Source organism: Anopheles funestus, chromosome 2RL, assembly GCF_943734845.2.
Source record: "Anopheles funestus chromosome 2RL, idAnoFuneDA-416_04, whole genome shotgun sequence".
Classification (NCBI taxonomy): Eukaryota; Metazoa; Arthropoda; class Insecta; order Diptera; family Culicidae; genus Anopheles; species Anopheles funestus.
The window spans coordinates 68,747,411-68,768,208 of NC_064598.1; the positions used below are offsets into that span (position 1 = coordinate 68,747,411).

Below are 20,798 nucleotides of genomic sequence, written 5' to 3' on the forward strand. Positions count from 1 at the left end.
AATGTTTCTGTAGTCCTTTGATGATTCCCAGTCTAACTCATATTCTTTTCATCTTTTCACCGTGCTATTTAATTGCTGTAACCATATACGAAAACTTGAAAGCAATGTCTGTGCTACATAAAAAGGTACTTTTTGTGACCCATCGCATGACATCACAATGTTCATAATGTGCATTTGATTAAATCACTTTTCTATTTGATTTACTTGAGTATTTGATAATCCAAAGACATTCTTTTCTTTCTAAAAATAAACCAAATCTCAAACATATTTCTTTGGTCGGTTGGTAAGGAACAAATTAGTAGTAATCAATAACCATGACACCCCATTAAAGTATTAGTAAACTTCACAATATTATCACCAATTCTGAGCGAAACAAAGTATAAAAAGCGTTGTTTCAGAAAAAGGAGGTAATAAACTATTACGTTTTTGTGCATTCCGCTGTTGAGTTATTTTTGTCAAATTTTGATAAGGTCGTGGCCGCGAATTTTAACCGTGTTCGAGCATAACCGGAATAAGTAACTTTGCATGTTGAGGTAGTCCCGTTCACTTCACTGCGCTTCAAAGTAATCAACGATGGAAATAAAACCAGCAACATACACGTGCATGTTTAATGGCTATTTTTTGTTAATCAAATTAGCAAAAAAGCACCTTTGAAAACAGGAAACTTTCGATTGTGTTTTTTTTTGCTGTTTGTAATTTGTTACATGGGATCTATGTAATTTATTTTTGTTTTAATTTTTTTCAGTTTAATGGCTTCTTTTGTGAAGATTTTTGACAACATAAGGCTTGGTTCATTTAGAAATGGGGCATTTTGTTTTAATTATATTGCCGCCCCCCGTGGACAAAAATGGAAACTTTCTTCTACGTTTTGTTGACAATAGTAAACACTTCACTAAGTCAAAATTTCATTCAATTTGGTTATTCTTGCTAGAAGATATTCAACATGCAAGAGGAATATCGAAAACTGATTGCGCACAATTATCTGCATAAATCATAAGTGTCATCTCAGGTGCTGCCAAACCGTTAAGTTTGTCTAAGTCAACTGTTGCGTAAGTGGTTAAAAAGTACAAGGAGACACAGATGACTGTCCGTAAGGTGCAAACTAAGTGACGGAGTGGAACCGTGAATCGTCAACTGCGATTGAGAGTCATTCGGGAGATCATGGTTAACCCAAACATATTGGGCTACGATTTGGCCAAAAATCTTAACTCCGACCGCTTTATTGTACGGCAAATCCGACTTCGAGAAGGTTTTAAGTATTTTCCAGCAAGTAAACATCCCAATCGAAATTTAAAACAACAAAGAATGGTCAGAAACCGGGCTCTGAAGTTGTATGATCAGGTGCTGACCAAACCGTGCGATTGCATGTTCATAGCGATGAAACCTGCATGAAACCCGTTTTTTAGCAATTCTCGGGGGTCAAATTTTATAAGGCTTATGCTCGCGGCAGATTCCTAAGATGATCAAAATTGTTTTTGCCGATAAATTCCCTTAAAATTTTATGATTTGGCAAGGAATCTGCTCATGTGGAAAAAAGACGACAGTGTTCTTGATGAATAAGATCATGAATTCGCATTTGTATAAGAAGGAGTGTCTTTAGAAACGATTTAACTATTTATAAGGTATCATAATGGTCCAGTCATGTTTTGGCTTGATCTAGCAGGCAATAATGGTGTGCAATTCATATAAAAAACATGAATCCACAAAATTGACCCCCGCTCAGGCCCGTAGAACGATATTGGGCAGTAATGTAACAAAAATTAAAGAAAAAAGGGGCAGTAAGTAAAGACATAATACAAATAAAGAATTGATGGAAATTACTGACCAGAACAGAGACTAAAGCAGCTGTGCGCCGGTTGATGGGCGGTATCCACAGAAAAGTCCGAGAATTTCTTCGTAAAAGCCAAGAATAATTTTTTTTTAAATTTTCATTTAAATATATTACATCAAAACCTATGATTCATACCTATAAATTATTTCAATTGGATTAATGGTATTAAAGATATACGCAATGCAAAGTACCCCATTTCTAACCAAGCCTTAAATATTATAAAGACACATTTTTCATTTAGCTTTAGTTAATGCCTTTTCGTGTAACTAATATCTGCTGTATACACTTGCAGTTCTATAACTGCAGATTTCGTGATGGGTTTGATCTAAATTGAATGAATCATAAAATTAAAAGTTTTCAAAAATCCCAATTTTAATCAACGTCACATACCAGTCAGATAATAAGCGGAAAGAATGTTATACCTAATCGACGAACTTATCGGCTAGCTGATGTCATTCCAGTGATCAAAAGCAGCATTGACCTACATACAAAAAAAAACTTCTACATGCGTAGTGCTTAAAAAAGGTGTCGCTTTCTAGTGTTGGAGATGGTAGCGGCGACGGTCCGTATACGACAGGACCGGGTATCAAGTCAAGGAAAGGTAGTAAAGTCAGGCCAAGAGGTTGTAGTGCTACAAAAGAAGAAGATTTCTGAGGTGTTCTACAAATATTCAAACGGGTTTCTTGAGATTAGAGTACTGTTTAAAAATATTCGAAGCATTCAACTGTATGTGTAAAAGAACAGAAATTAAAAGCCGCTGAGGTATGGCTGACCTTTGTTAAGTATTTCGATCCAGTTCGGTCCAAGAACGGTCCACTTAAGCTAGAGTCCATTTAAGCCGTTTACAAAAATGAAACACATTTGGCAGGTCTAAATTCAATCGATTGTGTGGCGTTGAAGCGTTCACTAAACAACGCTTATTTACAATTTCTAGTTCACTAGCTTGATTTGCTTAGTATTAGTAGCAAGTAATAAAATCTTTCAAAACCTTGCCGAAACACAATTCTGATTATGTTTAATCAGAGTAATCGTCAGGTTCCTAATTTAATATTTAGGATAAGCAATTTAGACTATGAACCAATGATAGACCTTTTACCTGTTTGAAGGGTTTTGGGTAATGCGGTTGCTAAAATATAGCTTCGGTTCAAAATTGTCGATTGTGGCTGAAGGCACGAAACAGCTTGATTTAACCAAACTACCAACAAAATCCTCTACAAAACAAAAAAAAAACAAACTCAAAAGCTTCTTCAATAAACCATTTTCTACGAACGTAAACAACACCAAAGGATATTCTTGCTATAATAAAAACACAAACTATTTTTTATGGTAACACTTTCATTTGTTTCCATAATCATTTTTGTAGACAAGATTTGAATAATTTCCATTTTTTGTTTGGATTTACTCTCATAACAATTATCACCAGAACGTTGTAAATCGTATCAGGCGTAGACAATCTTAGTCGAATCGTTCTGTTTGTTTGTACTAGATAGATACAAAAAAATGGTTCTTTACTATCAGTTGTTGTTTGTTTTTTTACTTGAAATAAACTAAATGTTTTTACTTCTGTAAGGAAATAGTACTCGCAGTATTGGAAAAGAACAATGATCATTTGTTGTATTGCACAACTTGATGCAAGTGCTCTATCCACCGGACTTACGCCTTAGAACCTTTGTAAATGCCATTCAAAACAAAATGTGAGCATTTGTTTCAACATTTTCGTGATTTTGATAATCATTGTCACTGTTCGAAATTGTTGGATTTGATTTCCAAAAAAGGTTTTCCAAAAAAGTTATTTCCTAGGAGTCTGTGTGCCATACGAAGGATTGACGATCTTTGCTAAAACGTTACCCTTAAGACATTCTTTACTAAAACCTCGAGTCGCTCCTCTTGCCCATCGTGTAGTGTCCACTGGTCTCGATTGACACTTCCGCTATAACCACCGTTCCACATAACTAAACCCATCGTATCCAAGCACTTTCACACTATTTGTCCGATTGATTGAATCTCCAGAGGGAAACGGAAAGATCACTTTGCTCTTGATCTTCATCTTTAACTTTAGCTACACTTTTCGATGATGTCTGGCAACGTAACTATTTCAACATACTTCCAACGGATTTCGACAAGTTTGCATTCCTACGAAGAAAACCACTCACCCGGCTTAGTTGACAGGGGTAATCCTACGAAACAATCAATCTTCTGTGGCACAGAATAAAACAAAATGCACCAAACTATCCAAATAAATGGCCACGGGACCAACACATCAGTACCGCGGATTGTCATCTTACGAGCGCGTGGTCCGAACGGGTTCCTTTATGGGGTAGAACTAAGAGTGAAATGGGTTCGCTAGCATAAACCGAGCCACCTTAGAAAGGCAACGATCATCGATTATCAGTACGGTACATTTTTTCTCACTTGTTTCAAATTGATCAAAAGAAAATTTGTCTCCTGTAAAAAAAGGTTTAATAGTCAATTGGAAGGAAAAAAAAAATCCATAAAAACCATCTAAATTGTTACGGACTAATCTTTCTTACAAACTGTCAGCCTTATCACGCCAGGCGTGTCAAGCCGATGCCGATCGTTTCGAAGGCGCGTGGCACGAAGTTTTGTCATATGGGTGGGTTTGTGTTGTTGTTTTAATGCGTGCGATGACTGTGATTATGAAAGCATTTTTATTTGGTTCACTTACAAAAAATAAGGTTTTTTTTATGAAGTACTCTAATGCTTTTGAAGATTCTTTCGTTGAGGAAAGCATAGAACAAAGGTTTAGGTTTGCAATCACAATTGTTTCTGGCCGGATGCTCTTAAGCGTTGCTAATTTCGAACAAGTCATGTAGTAAATATGAAAACGAGCAATAGAAATTAAATCATTCTATTGTGAGATCATGATTATTATTATGGTTACTACAGAAAATAGTGCTTGTAAAACGACATGCAAATGTATTACTTACCATAACAAATGCCTTCCGTCGATCTTAGTGATCATTCAATTATTACGTAACAATGGGAAATGTGCGGGAAACATAAATTTCGACCGAGAAACTGACCGTTTCTCAAAGCAAAGTACTTGTCTGGCAGAAATAGCCACGGAACATGGTCCATGGTCCATGGTCCATGGTTTCCATATTTTGGAAATATAAATATAAATATTTTTAATCAAACTGTTACGCAAATAATAGAAGGAGAATGCTTTCTCCTACAATTTTTGGCTAACGTAATAGTTAATTCATTCCATATGTGCTGTTTGAAATTTGTGAAAATATATCACAACGCCCTGTGATATCTTTTACATCAAACGGCAAGAAAGATGGAGCTAAGTTCACAACGGAATGTCACCAAATAACGGCTGGTGAACTTGTTGTCAATTTCTCTAAGAGCACGAATACCTGAGAACATGTTTTACGATGCTTTTTCTTTTGAAAATTCCATAGAAATGGTACATCTGAATGATTAACCAACGGAGGAAGCATCGTCCGCGAATCTGTTGCAGTTAAGATGGCTGGTTCAGTGGTTGGCAATTTCACTTGAAAAATATTTATGCCATACGGTGTTTTAAGCGATCAGGAACAGGAAGCGATCTTGTGATTGAGTAATAATATCCAATTCCAGATTACTTTTAATACTTTTAGCTCAGGAATGACAAATAGACAACTAAAGAATGTTGGAGATCCAAATTATCGTAAACAAAATACCAAGAAAATGCACCTCCAATGTAAGGGAAAATTTCCGATAAATAGCTAGTCTTTAATTTACCAATTCCATTGTCCTCGTCAAACTACACCATTTGCTTCTGAGTCGTGGAAGCAACACGACGACGTCCGGGAAAACATCGATAAAAATTATGTTTTTCACTGACTTATATGGCTGGAAAAAGGTTTAAAGTTTCAAACATACATTAAGTCTAGCCTATTTTGACATATGGACATATTGAGTGAGTCTTCTTTTTGGAGTGAGTCATAAGGCACTTGTCTATGGAGTTTGCCAACCACTGGCATCACTGGTTTATGAACGAAATATCACGGAAATTATTCAACGAGCAGCAACGAGATGCAACTACCAGAGTTTTCCTCCGCTTCCGATACCGTTATATGAGACATTGCTAATATTAATAATGGGCTAGAAAAAAGTCACCATAACTGATATTTTTTCCAAATATTTGCATAGTTCTTACCTGATATAGTGATCCACTAGTACGATCCTAATATCACGAAGCGTAGTAAAAAAAAATACCAGTGTTTCAGAGTTTAGAGCAGTGTTTTTTTTATTGAGTTCTGAAATACTTCCTGTATATGAATAATACTTTTTCTTCCTTTTTGCTAACACGCATTCACTACGCAAACCCATTACGTATCCCTTGGCCCTACTACCCGTGTACTCTTTCTTACCTGTTGCTACTGCACTGTATTCTTTTCCTATCCCCGATATAACATTTTATCTAACTACTCCGATTCTTTGCTTTGTTCGTTTCCGTTTTTTCGTATTCATATGCTTTCAATGCTGTTGCACATTAGTGGTTGGATTTTTTTTTTTTGGAAACGTATACCATGCCAACGTGAACGGAAAAAAGACGTCCCGTGCGACGCGCTTTTAATTGGAATCGTAACATCGTTTCCTGCAGCATTACGGCAGCCCTTAGTACGAGAGTTTGGCAGAAAACTTAAACACAAACACAACGCGACAACAGGAAAATGCTTGGTGGAGTAAAATACTGTGTGGATTTCTTTCTCCTTTCTCTTTCTGTTTGCTGCTCCTCTTCACTGCAGTTGTTCATAATGTTACGCTTACGGGGTTTGTCCCTTTGAACTATATGATACAGTATGTAACGATTTGCTTAGATGTTCATCAGTTTTGTGTGGTTCTTTTCTTGTATTTAATTTCCGCATATAAAACATTTCCATGCTTCCGTTGGTACACGCTCGTGCCTTCATCACCATCATCGTCGTTCAGTTTTTCATCATTCAACACTTATTAGCGACATTTCCTTTCACCGATGATGGGCCACCGAACCGTACAGCATCACCGTCATCATCAGCATCATCATCAGCTGCGGTAGCAGCACCAGCATCGTCGACATGGCAGATCGCTGTGGGTGACTTCCGCTTCGGGACGGTTTGCCACCGTCGTCCAGCTGGCTGCGGTTGGCGTGTTGCATCGCTGCTGGCTTCTCACCTAGCGATGGTGGAGAAATGGGTGCGAAACCAAGCAAAATGGTAAAAGAATTTATTTAGCAGAAATTACATTAGCTACTTTTCTCATCTAACATTGTTACGGCGCTAAACGGTACAATTTGCATGCTGATGCGAACGATGCTTATGTTTGACGAACGGGGCCAAGCTGGTTAACCTTGTTATCGTACTTTATGCTTTCGTTTATCTTTTTGTACTATTAGATATTTTATGCTAAATACTTTATCTTAATGTTGAGAGAAAAATACTTTACATAAGCTTACTACCAAACGAGTACGCCTGGGAAAAGGCAAACAAAAGTAGGAATGGTCTTGTAAATGTTGTAATCATCAGCACGAGCAGAGTTGGTAATACAGGTAATACAGTAATAAATAATTATAAACAAATAAATAACCGTACTATCATTTCGTATTTATTCTAGTAGAAAATCAAAGGAAAATAAAAAGACAATCAATTTATAGCAAGTTAAAATAAAGTTAAAAGTTTAAAGGATTAGAATAAAACACAATTATCAGGCCAATGAAGATTTAAGCTCAAATTTAGATGTAATTCTACTCTTTTCAGATAAAGTTTCCGGATATCATAATGTATAAAACTAAACTCGATTAAAATTTCACGGTAATACTAATTATCGAATTAGTTAATTACAATTGAATTTGAAAACATGAGCGCCTGGCAGTATGCAATTTATAAAATAGCAAAGCATTATTCAACAAAAGCATAACAAAATTTTAATTGCTGTGGAGTCGAAAAATTTCAAAAATGATAACGCAGACTTTCAAGTACTGTGTTAAAAGGACATTCAAAATGCATTCCATTACCATTGTTTCATAGAAAAATACAATGACTACCTAAACGATAATAGCCAATAATCATCTGAAAATCCTTCTTTTATGTGTACATGTTCAATGGAATTTTGTGTTGTGATTCGTACCACACAAAATGTTTGCCAATGTGAATGCCAATGTTTATTGCACACTGCAATTCAACTGAATTGAATAGAAAATAGAGATCAAAAGATTTTAATGCGATTTGTATAATTAGTTTTAATAATTTTACTACTGTTCAAACAACTGCCCCCCTCCGGGAACGTTCGTAAAAATCATTAATTGATAAGCTAAGTTTTGTTGGATTTCAGCTCCGATATTAATATTATATCATCTAGCAACGGCCAGCGCAACCGGTGTGGTGCACTCTTGCTAATGCTAAACTTTCAACCATCAAGTCACAAATAGCGTTACGTTGGTTACATCGGTACTCGGGTTCCCGTCAGCTCAATACTTACCCTGCAGCACGTGCACGGTGATGCTGGCCGGGCGGGCATTCGATGGAGCGCACGTGTAATTACCGGCGTGCCGTAAGTGGACCTCCTTGATCGTTAGCACGCTCGGTGCCGGCGTCAGGATGTGCGAGTACGGCATTGGATCGCTGTAATTCATCGCGAGATGATGTTGATTGTGGTACGGATGATGGTGCTGATGGTGGAGATGTGGATGGTTATGTAGTGGTATACCGGCTAGATCCAGCGCATCGGACGATACCGTACCGGACGGTTCGTCCTGCCGTTCCAACGATAGATCGGTACGATCTAAGTGTTGCTGGTGGTAGGGAGAAGAAGATAGGGCTGCCGCCGCCAAGGACGCTAGTAGCAGCGAGGAGGAAGAGGACGGTGGTAGGAAGGGTTCGGAAGAATCCTGCCCGAGTTGCAATGACCGCTGGAGCAGTCTATCGTCGTCTAGCAAATTGAATCCTTGCTCCTCGGACGATAGTGGCAGTTCGTGCTCCTGGAGTGGATGTGGCAACAGGTAGGGATGCAGATGCGACGGATGCCCGGCGGTGGCTGGCGGTTGGAACGGTGTGACGGAAAATCCGTTCAGCTGATCAAAGTTTACCATATTCTGCTCGTGGTACCTGTACCAGGATAGATTGGAAATGGGGAAAAATGTGTATGAGCAATGGGATGGAGTGGATTTCATTTTCCATGTTTCTATGGCATTGGCATTTCTATCGTAGTTGGCCACTGTGTGGAATGTAAATGATAAAAGGCAAAAATTTAAAACACCAATAGCAACAGTTGCCGTTTGTAGAGCGGCTTATTTTTAATAGGATAGATTTAGCAATTAAATACACTAATTTGACGGAAATGCAATATGAAAAAATACATTTTGTAACAAAATATAATCACAATAATACTTATGCTTAAATTCGTACGTCAAATTCATTTGAGAAACAGCGAAATTAATCGATTTCAATGATTAACAGATCAGCTTATTTTCTATTTCATTTACGTTTTCTTTCCTATTTATATCCACTATTAATCTTTTGTATAGTGTATTACAGTGTTGGACAAAAAAACATATGCAACTGATTTTGCACTTTGCTAAAATGGCTTAAAAAATGCACAACCGAAACGAAGTATCATACTACAAATGACGGATCAGGGGTCTAGTATAAGACAGCATAGTTGAATGGTTAACCAGCTCTTAGTTACCGCTGTGAAAGCTTTCTTTACAAGTGTCATTTCGCGTTGGACAGAACTAATGCAACCTTGCAGTGTCTGTTGTTGTGTGCTGTCAGGGTCTTCACAAAATACGCTCAAAAAATCGGTTTATTGCATAACATTAGTTTACAACATTAAACGGCAACGGTCAAGGTAGGTTTTGTGCAAAATGCATTAAAAAACTGCAAAAACATAAACCATCTTCATATTCGTAACAGCATGTGAAAAAATGGGCCGGGATTGCCTCGGATTGGAAGTCCGAAAGAAAATAATCGTTAATAACGTGGGCGGAATGTCATAAAATAAAACTATTTTCTCGGCGTCCTGCGAAGAAGCCTTTGGAGCATGCCAGAATGGCATACCATAGTGTTCAGCGATGAATCGAAGTTCAACATCATCGGAAGTGATGGAATAAACCGCGTACGTCGTCCAGCTGTAAAACGGTTGGATTCGCGATTTTGTCGAAAAAGCGTCAAGCATGGCGGTGGCAATGTAATGGTATCGGGATGTTTTTCTGTAAACGGATCCGATTCACCAAATTGATGGAATTATCGTTTCGTTCATGTACAATAACATCCTCAAAGACGTGATGCTACCATATACTGAATAAATTGGATCTTTCAACAGGATAAAGAACCTAAAGACACTGCCAAAGTGGTTAAGCAGTGGTTTAAGGATAACATCATCTCGGTATTGGAGTGGCCACCGCAGTCTCTTGATCGCAACCCGATCGAAAACCTGTGGGAGATCGTTAACCAAAGAATAAATCGTGATCGTGTGCGAAATGAGGATCAACTGTTTGATTCCACAAAACAACAGCGATTCCACAAAACATTATTGACAACCTGATCGAGTCCATGCCTAAAAGGTGCAATTCGGTAATCAATATACATAAAAGCATTCGTAACGAAATATTGAAAATTGAGGAGAAGTTAGTGATCAGCATATGAAGTTGCATTTGTTTTGTCCAGAAGAAAACTGTTGTGTTTTCGTTATTTGATGATTTAACAATTATTTTTGTTCGATTTCTGTTTTCTTTCCACGCTATAAACTTAAACTATGTTTAATTTGAATGTCTTTAAGTATTTCATTTTAAAATGTCGAAACGAAAATATTTCCTGATAAATTTAATTGGTGTACTTGGTTGATTGCATATGTTTTGTCCAATACTGTACGTACAGTTCATAAAATCTAGTCCACAGGGCACAACCAGCATTGATGTGTGTTTCTTATCTTTACATTCGCTTCCGATACCGATTCTGTTGAACACAGATGTACCTCACCGAAACATCCGATCGTTCGTGAGCATATAATTACCAGCCCTAGATAGAAGGAACAAACTAGTAACATACGAATCAGATAGAACCAATAGCTCATCTCGCATACGTTACACGACAACGAATGCATGCCAATTTTACGACCCAAAGTGCACTGAATAATGTAACCACACTAACGACGGATGCGTGTAATCGGGTGGGATTTCCCTCCATCAAACTATTACAGAATCAACCGGGTTGAGGCACCGTGTGCTGAGTATGTATGTCTGTGGAAAACTTTGTCAGGCATAGAGAATGGAACGCGAACTGTTTCGCACACATACGAACAGACACACACACACATACAGCAAAAGCTCATGTTGTACCGATGTGGAAAGTAATTATCTTGATCAACGATTTCGTTCCCATTGCAGGTTTTACTACGGGTTGTGGAAATGCATTGGAAACCATCGAAATTACACCAAACAGTACGTGGTTTGACGATTAGCGGTTTTTGTGGGATAATCGTAGTACATTGCATTGTCATTTTGAACAGTGTATAAAGATCAGCCGGTAAAGATGAGCCCAAGCGAGATAGCGAATGCTTGTTTTGGTGCAGAAATTTGTCATTGAAGTTTGGAAGTTGTTTCGTCTTTTAGGTGAGTGTGAATGTAATTTTTACAAAAAAAAAAATAGTTTTCAACAGAACGACAAAAAATCGCAATCAAAAATAGAAAGTAATGTTGCGCTTTGGGCACAAAATGAAATGTCTTTCAATGGATTCAGTCTAATTGACATCAAACCAGCGAATGTATAGTGTACAGATGATGATATACCGATGAAAACAATGGTTTTCTACTCAATCCTACGAAATCTAATTCATTGCTTATTCGTATTCTACACAAATAAATCTATTCGCATTCCACACAAACTCCACCAGATTACTTGGAATAACCGAGCAACCGAAACATATCGCCGGGTTCGATGAAAAATTCGATGAAAATTTTATCACTCATTTATCGTAATTGCCAATGGCATCCCTTATTTTTATACGAAATAATGGAATCATTCGTAATTTGTTAGTCAACATCAATAAGGTATTATAGAGTTGTAGAATGTTTTCGTTTAGGTATAACTTCAATTAGGACAATTCAATAAGTGAAAATTGTCAGAATTGAAATACAAATGGCAAGGATTATTCAATTCGTAAAATCGCTTTGAATCAGTTTTACACAAAAAATATTGCATTTCGTACTTATTCAAAACCGTAAATTCAGTACAACGCAATGCAGGCAGCGTTCTGCTAATTTACCCATTCGAGTAGGTTTCTTCGGCAAGCTTGTCATTCGCTTCTGTGTTTGCAGCGGCAGTTTGTTAGGCCATGTCGTCCGAAGAAGCATCGGTAAAATAAGTGTTTCTTAAATATTTATTCTTCCCCTGGTGTATGCCCAGTGAAACAGTTTATTTTGCCTTGTAATTTTCCAATAAATTAAACAGGAAGATGAAAGAAAAATAGAACAAAATACCCATGTCAGTATGTTAAATTAGTCGAATGGGTAAATTAAGGACTGCTAATTGTACCCTTTAGTGTATCCTCAATTTACCCATTAAATTAAAGATGATTTAAGGGGTATTTAACCAAATTTGTCTCACAGGGAAATCTGGCAATCTGATTTTTGACTTGGCAGAAACATATTGCGTCATGTTTTACCTGAGCAATTATTTTTCTTTTATGCAACAAGAAAAACATCAAAAAACATTATATTTATCGAGTTTTTGCTAAAACAACAAAGAAAAGCCTTTTGCGACGGGCATTCCTTTCCGGACATTTGCCTCTTTTCCAACAAAATAGGATTTTTTTAAATAGCGTTATTAATTTATTATTTGATAGCGTACCCATATGCTATTTACCAAGTTATTATAGAAATTGTGCTGCAATCCTTCCCAATCTTCGGTTACAATCCTTTCAAGACTTTCCAAAATAGAAGGCTTACGTTAAGCCACTCGTCAGATGACTGCGGAGTTGTAGCAGAGAACCTTTGGATAGTAGTAAAGTTGTCACACGTTTGCTATCAAAGAAGTATGCTTCGGGCCGTTGTATTGAAAAATTGCAAAATTGTTCGCTAAGCTTAATTTTTCCATGCAACGTTGAATGGTTCACTTCACCATATCAATGTAATACATCTGATGCATATTTCCTCGAATAATATACATTTTTCTTGTGGCTGGTGCTGTTATACATTCTCGTATCATTATTAACTCACCACCATGCATCATAGTTTTTACACATCGACAACCGTCAGAATCAACTTGTATTTACACCATCGATTTCCCTGAGTGTAGTTTGCAAATCTATAGCGGTTGCAATGGGGTTTGATTTTACTTCTTTCATTGTACAACGACCATCTCTATCGCTGAACATCCATTGAGACTGTTTAGTTATTGATTATACTTCCAACTCTTTTAGGCTGTGTATATAGTTTTATGATACTATTCGTTATCTTACTCTTATTTTTGCGAATGGTTTTTTCCCTTAATCATGTGATGATGATGATGATGATGCCCACCACTAACCCTTAAATTGGATTGGGATGGTCGAACCCTGTGATTTATTTATTTTTATTTACTTATGATGAATTATAAGCCTCAAAGGGCTAGAGTGTGTACAATTTTCGCAAGGCATTTCCTCCCTTCATTTTACCTTATCCCGGCCATATGCGATGTGGTCGAATTACCTATGCATAATAAAATATAGATAGCTAAATGAACAAGTGTTTGATCAAATATTTGACGCAGAGACAAGATATTCTCGAATGTCAGTGGATGTGAACAATGAAAGCTTTTATCGAACGCTACCAGAGCATCATAAGAGAAACTGTTCATTGTAAAAGTTCACTAAACTGAATTACATAGAACAGTTAAATTATAAAAGATTAAATTTTAGAATTTAGAAATGAAATGAATTTGTGTTTGTTGAAACAATGAATTTTTCGGCAAATCTAAATTAAAGAGAAAGTGAAAAGTACAAGGCGTCTCCATTAATAAAGCAAGAGCAGAAACAAGTGTATTACTAGCTGTTTCTGCTTCTTGTTTATTAATGGAGACGCCTTGTACTTGACGTATGTGCATCGATATATGTAAATGGAAATTACTTTTTTGCTCATTGCTTGATTTCATTAATATTTTTTACCTCAGACAAGAGGCATTTGAGATGTCTAATGTTTATACAAACGTTTAATTTAAGGTTGTACTCAACGATTAAATTTTTTATTTACTTGGGATTTTTTCTTCAAATTGTTAACAAGAAGCATAGATTGCAACATACTAAAGCAAATACATAAATTTCTGTGTCGAAATTGAAAAATTATTAAGGTATATTAACCTCGCTGTTGGAACTGTGTTCAGCGATCAAGATATATTTTTTTTCGGACTCATAATAGTTTAACATAGCTTCATACTTTTGCCGTAGGTGTACTGTAGGCGTAACTCATGTCGAATGTCATTGATTCTTGTTAACGTTATTAAATGTAATCAATAAGCTAAAGAGGATTTGCTTTGATTGTAATTTTGCAAAAAGGAATAATTTAAAGCACAGTTTCATATCGCCGTTCCGTATGTAAGGGTACGCTGGGATTAAATAAATGATCCTTGTTTCCCCGTATCAAGTAATGCTTTTCAACCGGAAATTATGAAATGAAAAAAAGGAGAAAAATTGTTCCCTTTTTTTGTAATGTCAAGCCGGATGTGGGTAGTCACAGTCATGTGCACCATTTTCGGCGTGACGTTACTCAAAATTCATTGTTTTTTTGTTGTTGTTTTCAAACATGGCATTTAAAAAACCGACACTGCCATATCATGAATCCCTCATTAATACCTGTCGCATATTTATTTTCCGCAGAACGATGATCGGATGCTTCTTTATGAGCTTTCGCGATTTTCGAAAAACCGGGGCTGGTGTGTACACTGCGATGATAAGGGACTGGCAAAGCATAAAATGGGCTTAAAAAAAGCTATTTGTCAGTGGTGCAGTGGTGGCAATGTTTTTCGCAACACCTTCCCTTAATCGGTGAGTACTGAATCTGTGTTACGGGTGTAAAGGCATACGTGCATTTACAGTAATAAAAACAACCAGCAATGTTATTGACTACAGCAAACAGCATACAACACGTGAGGTGACCATTTTGTGATAGTAATGGCAACATAATATCCCGAATGGGGGATTATTTTTCTCAGGCAGTGAAATATCTGGTTTTATATGATCAAATGACAAAAAAGAACGATACAGAAAATCACCCCATATTGAAAAATGATTAAATGTACTTTGAGGACGATATGAAAGACATGGTAAACAATGCATCGGATGAATAGCGTTATTTGCTGCAAACGATTACAGTACTCTTTTCATTTAGTGCCTTGTTATGAAACGCCCCTTTACGCTTCACAGTATTAAAACTTTTTAACAATTTACTATAAGGTACACACACGACTGGCAATCCAAAATGTGGCCCTAAAAAGTGGAAAAGCTTAACAAAACCTTTGTCGAATAATAGCCCGTTAGCTATCATATAGCGGCAACACATAGACGGAATTGTTAAGATCTAACTAAGCTGGCCCCAGTACTCATTTTATCCCATCTTTTTTAGCCGTTCGTGAAGAACGTGAAGTTAGTGTTTTGTGTGTTTCAATCCTCAATGTTTCAATGTTTCTTTGTTGTATTTGACATTGTTTTTATCGTTTGGAATATTTTAAAAAGTATTGGATTGTTTCATTTTTGAATTCAGTAATGATTCAGTAATTTGAATAAGTAATAAAAATCAAAAACAGTTGCAATGACGAAACACAAACTATTATTTATGTTATTTTTTTACACTTCATATGCCAGATATTTCTTGAGATTAACAAAACAAAACAAATAAGAATATCGACCAAAACTATGAACTTCGTTCAACACTTTATATCTGTCATAACGACCGTTAAGTTATCGATCGTAATTGGGAATAGCCCTTAGTATGAAATAGTATGAAATAATTCAAATTATAGTAAATTAACAAATTTACAGTTTAAAGGCATGAAATGTAGCTACAAACCTATGCTCATACAAAGAGAACATGTGTGCAAAGTTTCACAAACATTGATCAAGCGGTTTCGGAGGAGTTGGAGTAAAATGAACTAATAAAAAAGAAACATAAACAAAATATACGCGATTAACGTGTATAGTTCAATTAAAAACAAGAACAAGGATGATTAAGTATATTAATTTATGCTAATAAATTCATGATGAAGCATCCCTTCGCTACTTAGAACGTCCATTGTAATAAAAAATAAGCTTAATTTAGTTTTATAAATAGCTTACATTGCATCATCAGGTAAACTAAAACAGAGATAAACATTATTCATTACTCACCAGAACACGAACATGGGATTCTCGGTAGCACGCTGTAATTTGCACTCTAGCCGTAAGGTAGATCCCTCATAAATGTGTAGATCGGGTGCTCCGACTATTTCTGCTGCTGCCTCTATAAGGTAAAGTAGTAGAAATAAAACACAACAATATAGTATGAAACAAAGTGCGGCTTAAAGTATCTACGGTGTGACAAGGGAAGTAAGTTTTGCAGGGTTTGCCTTTGAGCCGGATGGATTCGCCAGCAAACCGGAAGTGGGTTAAAGTAGCCTAAACCTTGTGCAGAACATTTATCCCTTTTTCGGGAGATATTTTTTTGCTCAGGTGCTTAACTTACTCGCTTCCACTTGTTTTGAAAGAGTTTACGGTTAAAAAGTAGTTGCAGGAATCTTCACAAGTACACTGTTGTTGTTGGTGTCAGCGAAATGGAGGGCTTGTTAATCGTTAAAATGTTTCAGCTGTTTTGCTTTCCGGATCCGAAATTGTGTCAGGTTTAAACCTCCCACAGTTGAAGCAACTGGTTTTATGCTTCCAGTTTGCCTTTATTGTGCTCTTGCTTCTTGTGTTTGAGAAGGTTAGCGAGAGTGTGTTTCGGTGTATTGTTAAGTAGAATTTAATTCAATCGCAATTACGAGTGATACGATGGTTGCGTTGGCGAAAAAACAATAAGAAAGTTTATCGAGCATACACATTGGTTCTTAGAAAGGGAAAACATGAATAAGAAAGCATCTTGAGAGCAGATGAGTAAAAAAGACCTTCATCTGTGTATTATATTGTTAAAATTAAACAAAAATTTTAAATTTAAATTGTTTTTGATAAAATGTATTTTGTACCCTTATTTTTAGGTATAACTCGCTTTTCTAATGTAAACTGTGATATTATATTATTTTTTTATATTGATTTCTTTATTTTACTCCTGGGCAAAAAGAACAAAAAAACGGTAATTTTTTTTATTACATTGACAGAGTAATTAAATATAATACTCACAACAGCTGTTTCTGTAAATACCTAAACAAAGCCTGTTTGGAATTTTTGGTTTTGATACTGTTTCGAATGTTTTTGACAGGGTATCAAATATTTTTTCCCACCTATGATCGTACGTTTTTGTTTAAAATGTAGCGAATGTATTGGAACGCTTTGCAGCTTATAAGATTATATGCAACTGACAAGCAGCGCACATGCTGAAAACAATCTTTAAAATGTTAGTTACTTCTTTATCTTTTCCTCGACATTACAGTAAGGTATTTGATCGAAACGTTACAAAATAAATTGCTCGTACATGATGATTCAGAAATTTAAAAAAACAATCTCAACAAATAAAAGCTAATAATGTTTGATTTGTGATCGCAATCAGTATCACGAAAAGTTACGGCACATTCTTCCAAATCGGTACCAAATCAATCGGAAATGTCACCATAAGTATCCACAAAGGCTCGCAGGAAACGTGTATACGAAAGGCTAACAGTAGCAAACATTGGTACAGCTTACAAAATGAAATCCATTCCCATGCTACCATTGGATCATTCTCTCCGGGGAAACGTATCGATTTCAGATCGTCTTCCGAAACCGAAGCGAAGAAGTTCGGTATGGTAAAAGTTTCAATTACATTGCGAGAGTTAAAGGGAACTTTAAAAAAATAAATAAAATCCAACATCACAACCTAATACGCCGTGCTCGTATGCATGTGTGCTTTAGCTTGTTAGCCGCGTTCCATTGGCAAAGGTTAAATTTGGTTGCAGATTGTAAATAATTTAATTAAAATATACGCTTGACGTGAGCGCTTGGTAAGCTTTTCCGAACGACGACAACGACGTTGAGCACGATCGCAATAGCTGCCCCGGTTGTCGGTAGAATGGGTCCGGAAGCTTCCTCGTACCAAGGGTCAGGAAGGAGCTTTTTCTTATTTCTGAGACACGCGCATGCATGCATGCACATACACAAAGACGGAACGGTGAATTCGATGAGATTTCATCAAGCTTTAATGAAAACTCAATTTCCCAGAACACCTTCTCGCGTGGTGCACGAGTACGGTTACGTTAAATACTTGAAAAATGCTCCATCCGTACCCGTACGTCTAAGGGATCTAAGTCTGAAAATGGAACGTCACGTGTGGGGATATTCTGCTTAACACACACGTACATGTACAGTACATGGGAATTTGGTTTTGTGTGTCAGCAAGCTGCAAGCACCCAATTGCCATAAACAGGTTCGGTTTAAATGCTTCCCAATGCTCTGACTGAAAGCGCAAGCAATTTGTAACCGTAATACATTCTAGCCGGTGCGCACGCTTTTGGGAGGGAGAGAATGATTGAGTAAGTTTCAGTACCATGAAACACGGTTACCCGGTTTGGTGAACTCGGGACAGTATGCACGGTTTATGCTGATAAAACCGAACGAACTTCTACGGTTGAAAGGAGTTGAAATCATCATGTACTTTGGAGTACATGAAGCGTTGTTCTGGAAATTTGTTGGCAGATTGTCGTTTCCTAAAATTTCTTATTTCTACGCTTGCCAATGGCGCTAAGAAGTGATGGAAAATTGATGAACATGAATTAGAATTCCTGGTGTATTCGATGGTTTTTAACTAGGTAGACCAAAATTTTTAAAATTTACTCGTTTCACTAGAACATAGATTAATATTTTTTGGTAAAATAGACAAGATTATTTCTACATGTTTTTCTTGTGATGACCTCTCAACCCGACAATGGTTTCATAGAAACGAATTTATCAATAAAATATTTTAAGTAACTATTGATGTTTTTGGAAAGTCTATAACGATATAAGGGCATTAAAATTTTTCATTTTTTAAACCTCAACGCAATAACTAAAGGTATTTTTGATTTAAAAACTAGCCACAACTAGTGACATAGAATAAAAAAAGAAAATAAACAGTTTTACTTAGCTCCATGATGTTGTTTTGAGGAAGAAAAAACAAGACTCAACAAGACACCTTTTATGATAACTATGACAACTGTAAAATAAATAAAATAAATACGGAGCAATACCCATTTACGGTAAAACGAATTCATGCCTTTTTTCAGCTAAATCTTAGTTCGCTTTACACGTTCGAAATGTACCATTGTTTGTCCATTGTCACATGCGAACACATTTTTTAACGCTATATTGTGAGTATGCATCCAGACTCGATAGCTGACGGACGTAGTACGGGAGCTTGAGATCTGAACACATACAAGCAAAGCAACTAGTTATCTTTCCCGCCTAGCTTTTTAGCCCAGAAATGGGTGCTAAAAAGCGCATAATAAGCAAGAGGAGACCATTGGTTCCTCTAACTACGCTGCATAAATCGGCGGATGCCACCGGAAATCCGTCAAAAACTGGAAAAACAGCCGAACAGAATCCGTTCGATATCCTGCATACTATCGACGATGAGGAGATCGACACCAACACAACATGTGCACGACAAACGACAAAACCACCACCACCAATCGTGGTAGCAAGCACCAACGTGGGTGATGTCCACAAGAAAATAATTGCAGCCGGTGTAGTAAGATACACTACCTCCGTCACAAATAACGGGACTTTGGTACGCACTACAACCAACAATGATTTCCGAGCAGTAGTAAACCACCTCAAAGAAGTTCACGCAGACTTTCATACATATCAACTGTATGACGAAAAAACTACAAAGATCGTGCTGTTGGGTTTGACCGACAAGCCATTGGAAGAGGTAACACAAATATTGAAAGAGGAGAGCATCACACCAGCATCTATAAAGAAGCTTAGCATAAAAAACAAGCGGTACGATGATCAGGCTGCGTACCTCCTACACTTCCACAAAGATACTGTGGATATAAAGGTGTTACGCACGATCAAGGCACTCGATCACCAAATAGTCAAATGGCGCTATTACACCAACACCAGCTCAATCATGCAGTGTAAGAACTGCCAACGATACGGACACGGAGCCGCCAACTGCTTCAAGCCTCCAGTTTGCATCAAATGCGCCGAACATCATGGGTCAGCGAACTGTCCTGTTGCAAAGGACGCAACAGATGGAGTTTTACCGCCGCACAAACTAAAATGTGCGAACTGCGGAGGAAATCATACAGCTAATTACTTTGGATGCCCGATTCGCATAAACAAAACAACAGCTGTTAAATCACAGACCAGACCAGCGACACAAAAACAGGTACTGTTTTCAAATAGTAACTTCCCACATCTCCCGTCCAAACAAATTTCCTCAACAAGCAAATCTAACACAACTACTAACATGCCAACATCCCAACGAGCAACTTACACTTCATACGCCAAAGCAGCAGCTGGTAACCAAAATGATCTTTTTAACTCGGAAGAAATAACAGAAATCATTAAAGAAACCTTCTCTAGCATGAAATGCTGCAGAACAAAAGAAGACCAAATAATGGTGGTCTTCAAAATAGTTCAAAAATACTGTTTTCCGTAATGGCAGGTAGTAAAAATTTTGTAATTTCATACTGGAATGCTAATAGCATTACCAACAAAAAAATCGAACTTTTAAATTATTTACAAAACCACAACGTAGATATAATGACAGTTTGTGAAACGTTCCTTAAGCCTGGTCAAGCATTTAGTGTGACAAATTATATAACATACAGAATTGACAGATTACATGCTGCAAAAGGAGGTA

General features: G+C 36.9%; 1 protein-coding gene across 4 annotated transcripts in view; it reads right to left on the minus strand.

The window, feature by feature from the left end:
- Window positions 1–6,063: 6,063 nt before the first annotated feature.
- Window positions 6,064–20,798, minus strand: part of LOC125766338 (uncharacterized) — a 67,268-nt gene continuing 52,533 nt past the window's right edge. For all 4 annotated transcript variants that reach the window (XM_049432189.1, XM_049432192.1, XM_049432191.1 and 1 more), the window contains 3 exons: window positions 16,175–16,286; window positions 8,300–8,925; window positions 6,064–6,997 (listed from right to left, as the gene is read on the minus strand). In XM_049432189.1, coding sequence (XP_049288146.1) covers window positions 6,813–6,997; window positions 8,300–8,925; window positions 16,175–16,286 — 923 coding nt within the window. In that variant the 3' untranslated portion in view covers window positions 6,064–6,812. The remainder of the gene's footprint in view (window positions 6,998–8,299; window positions 8,926–16,174; window positions 16,287–20,798) is intronic.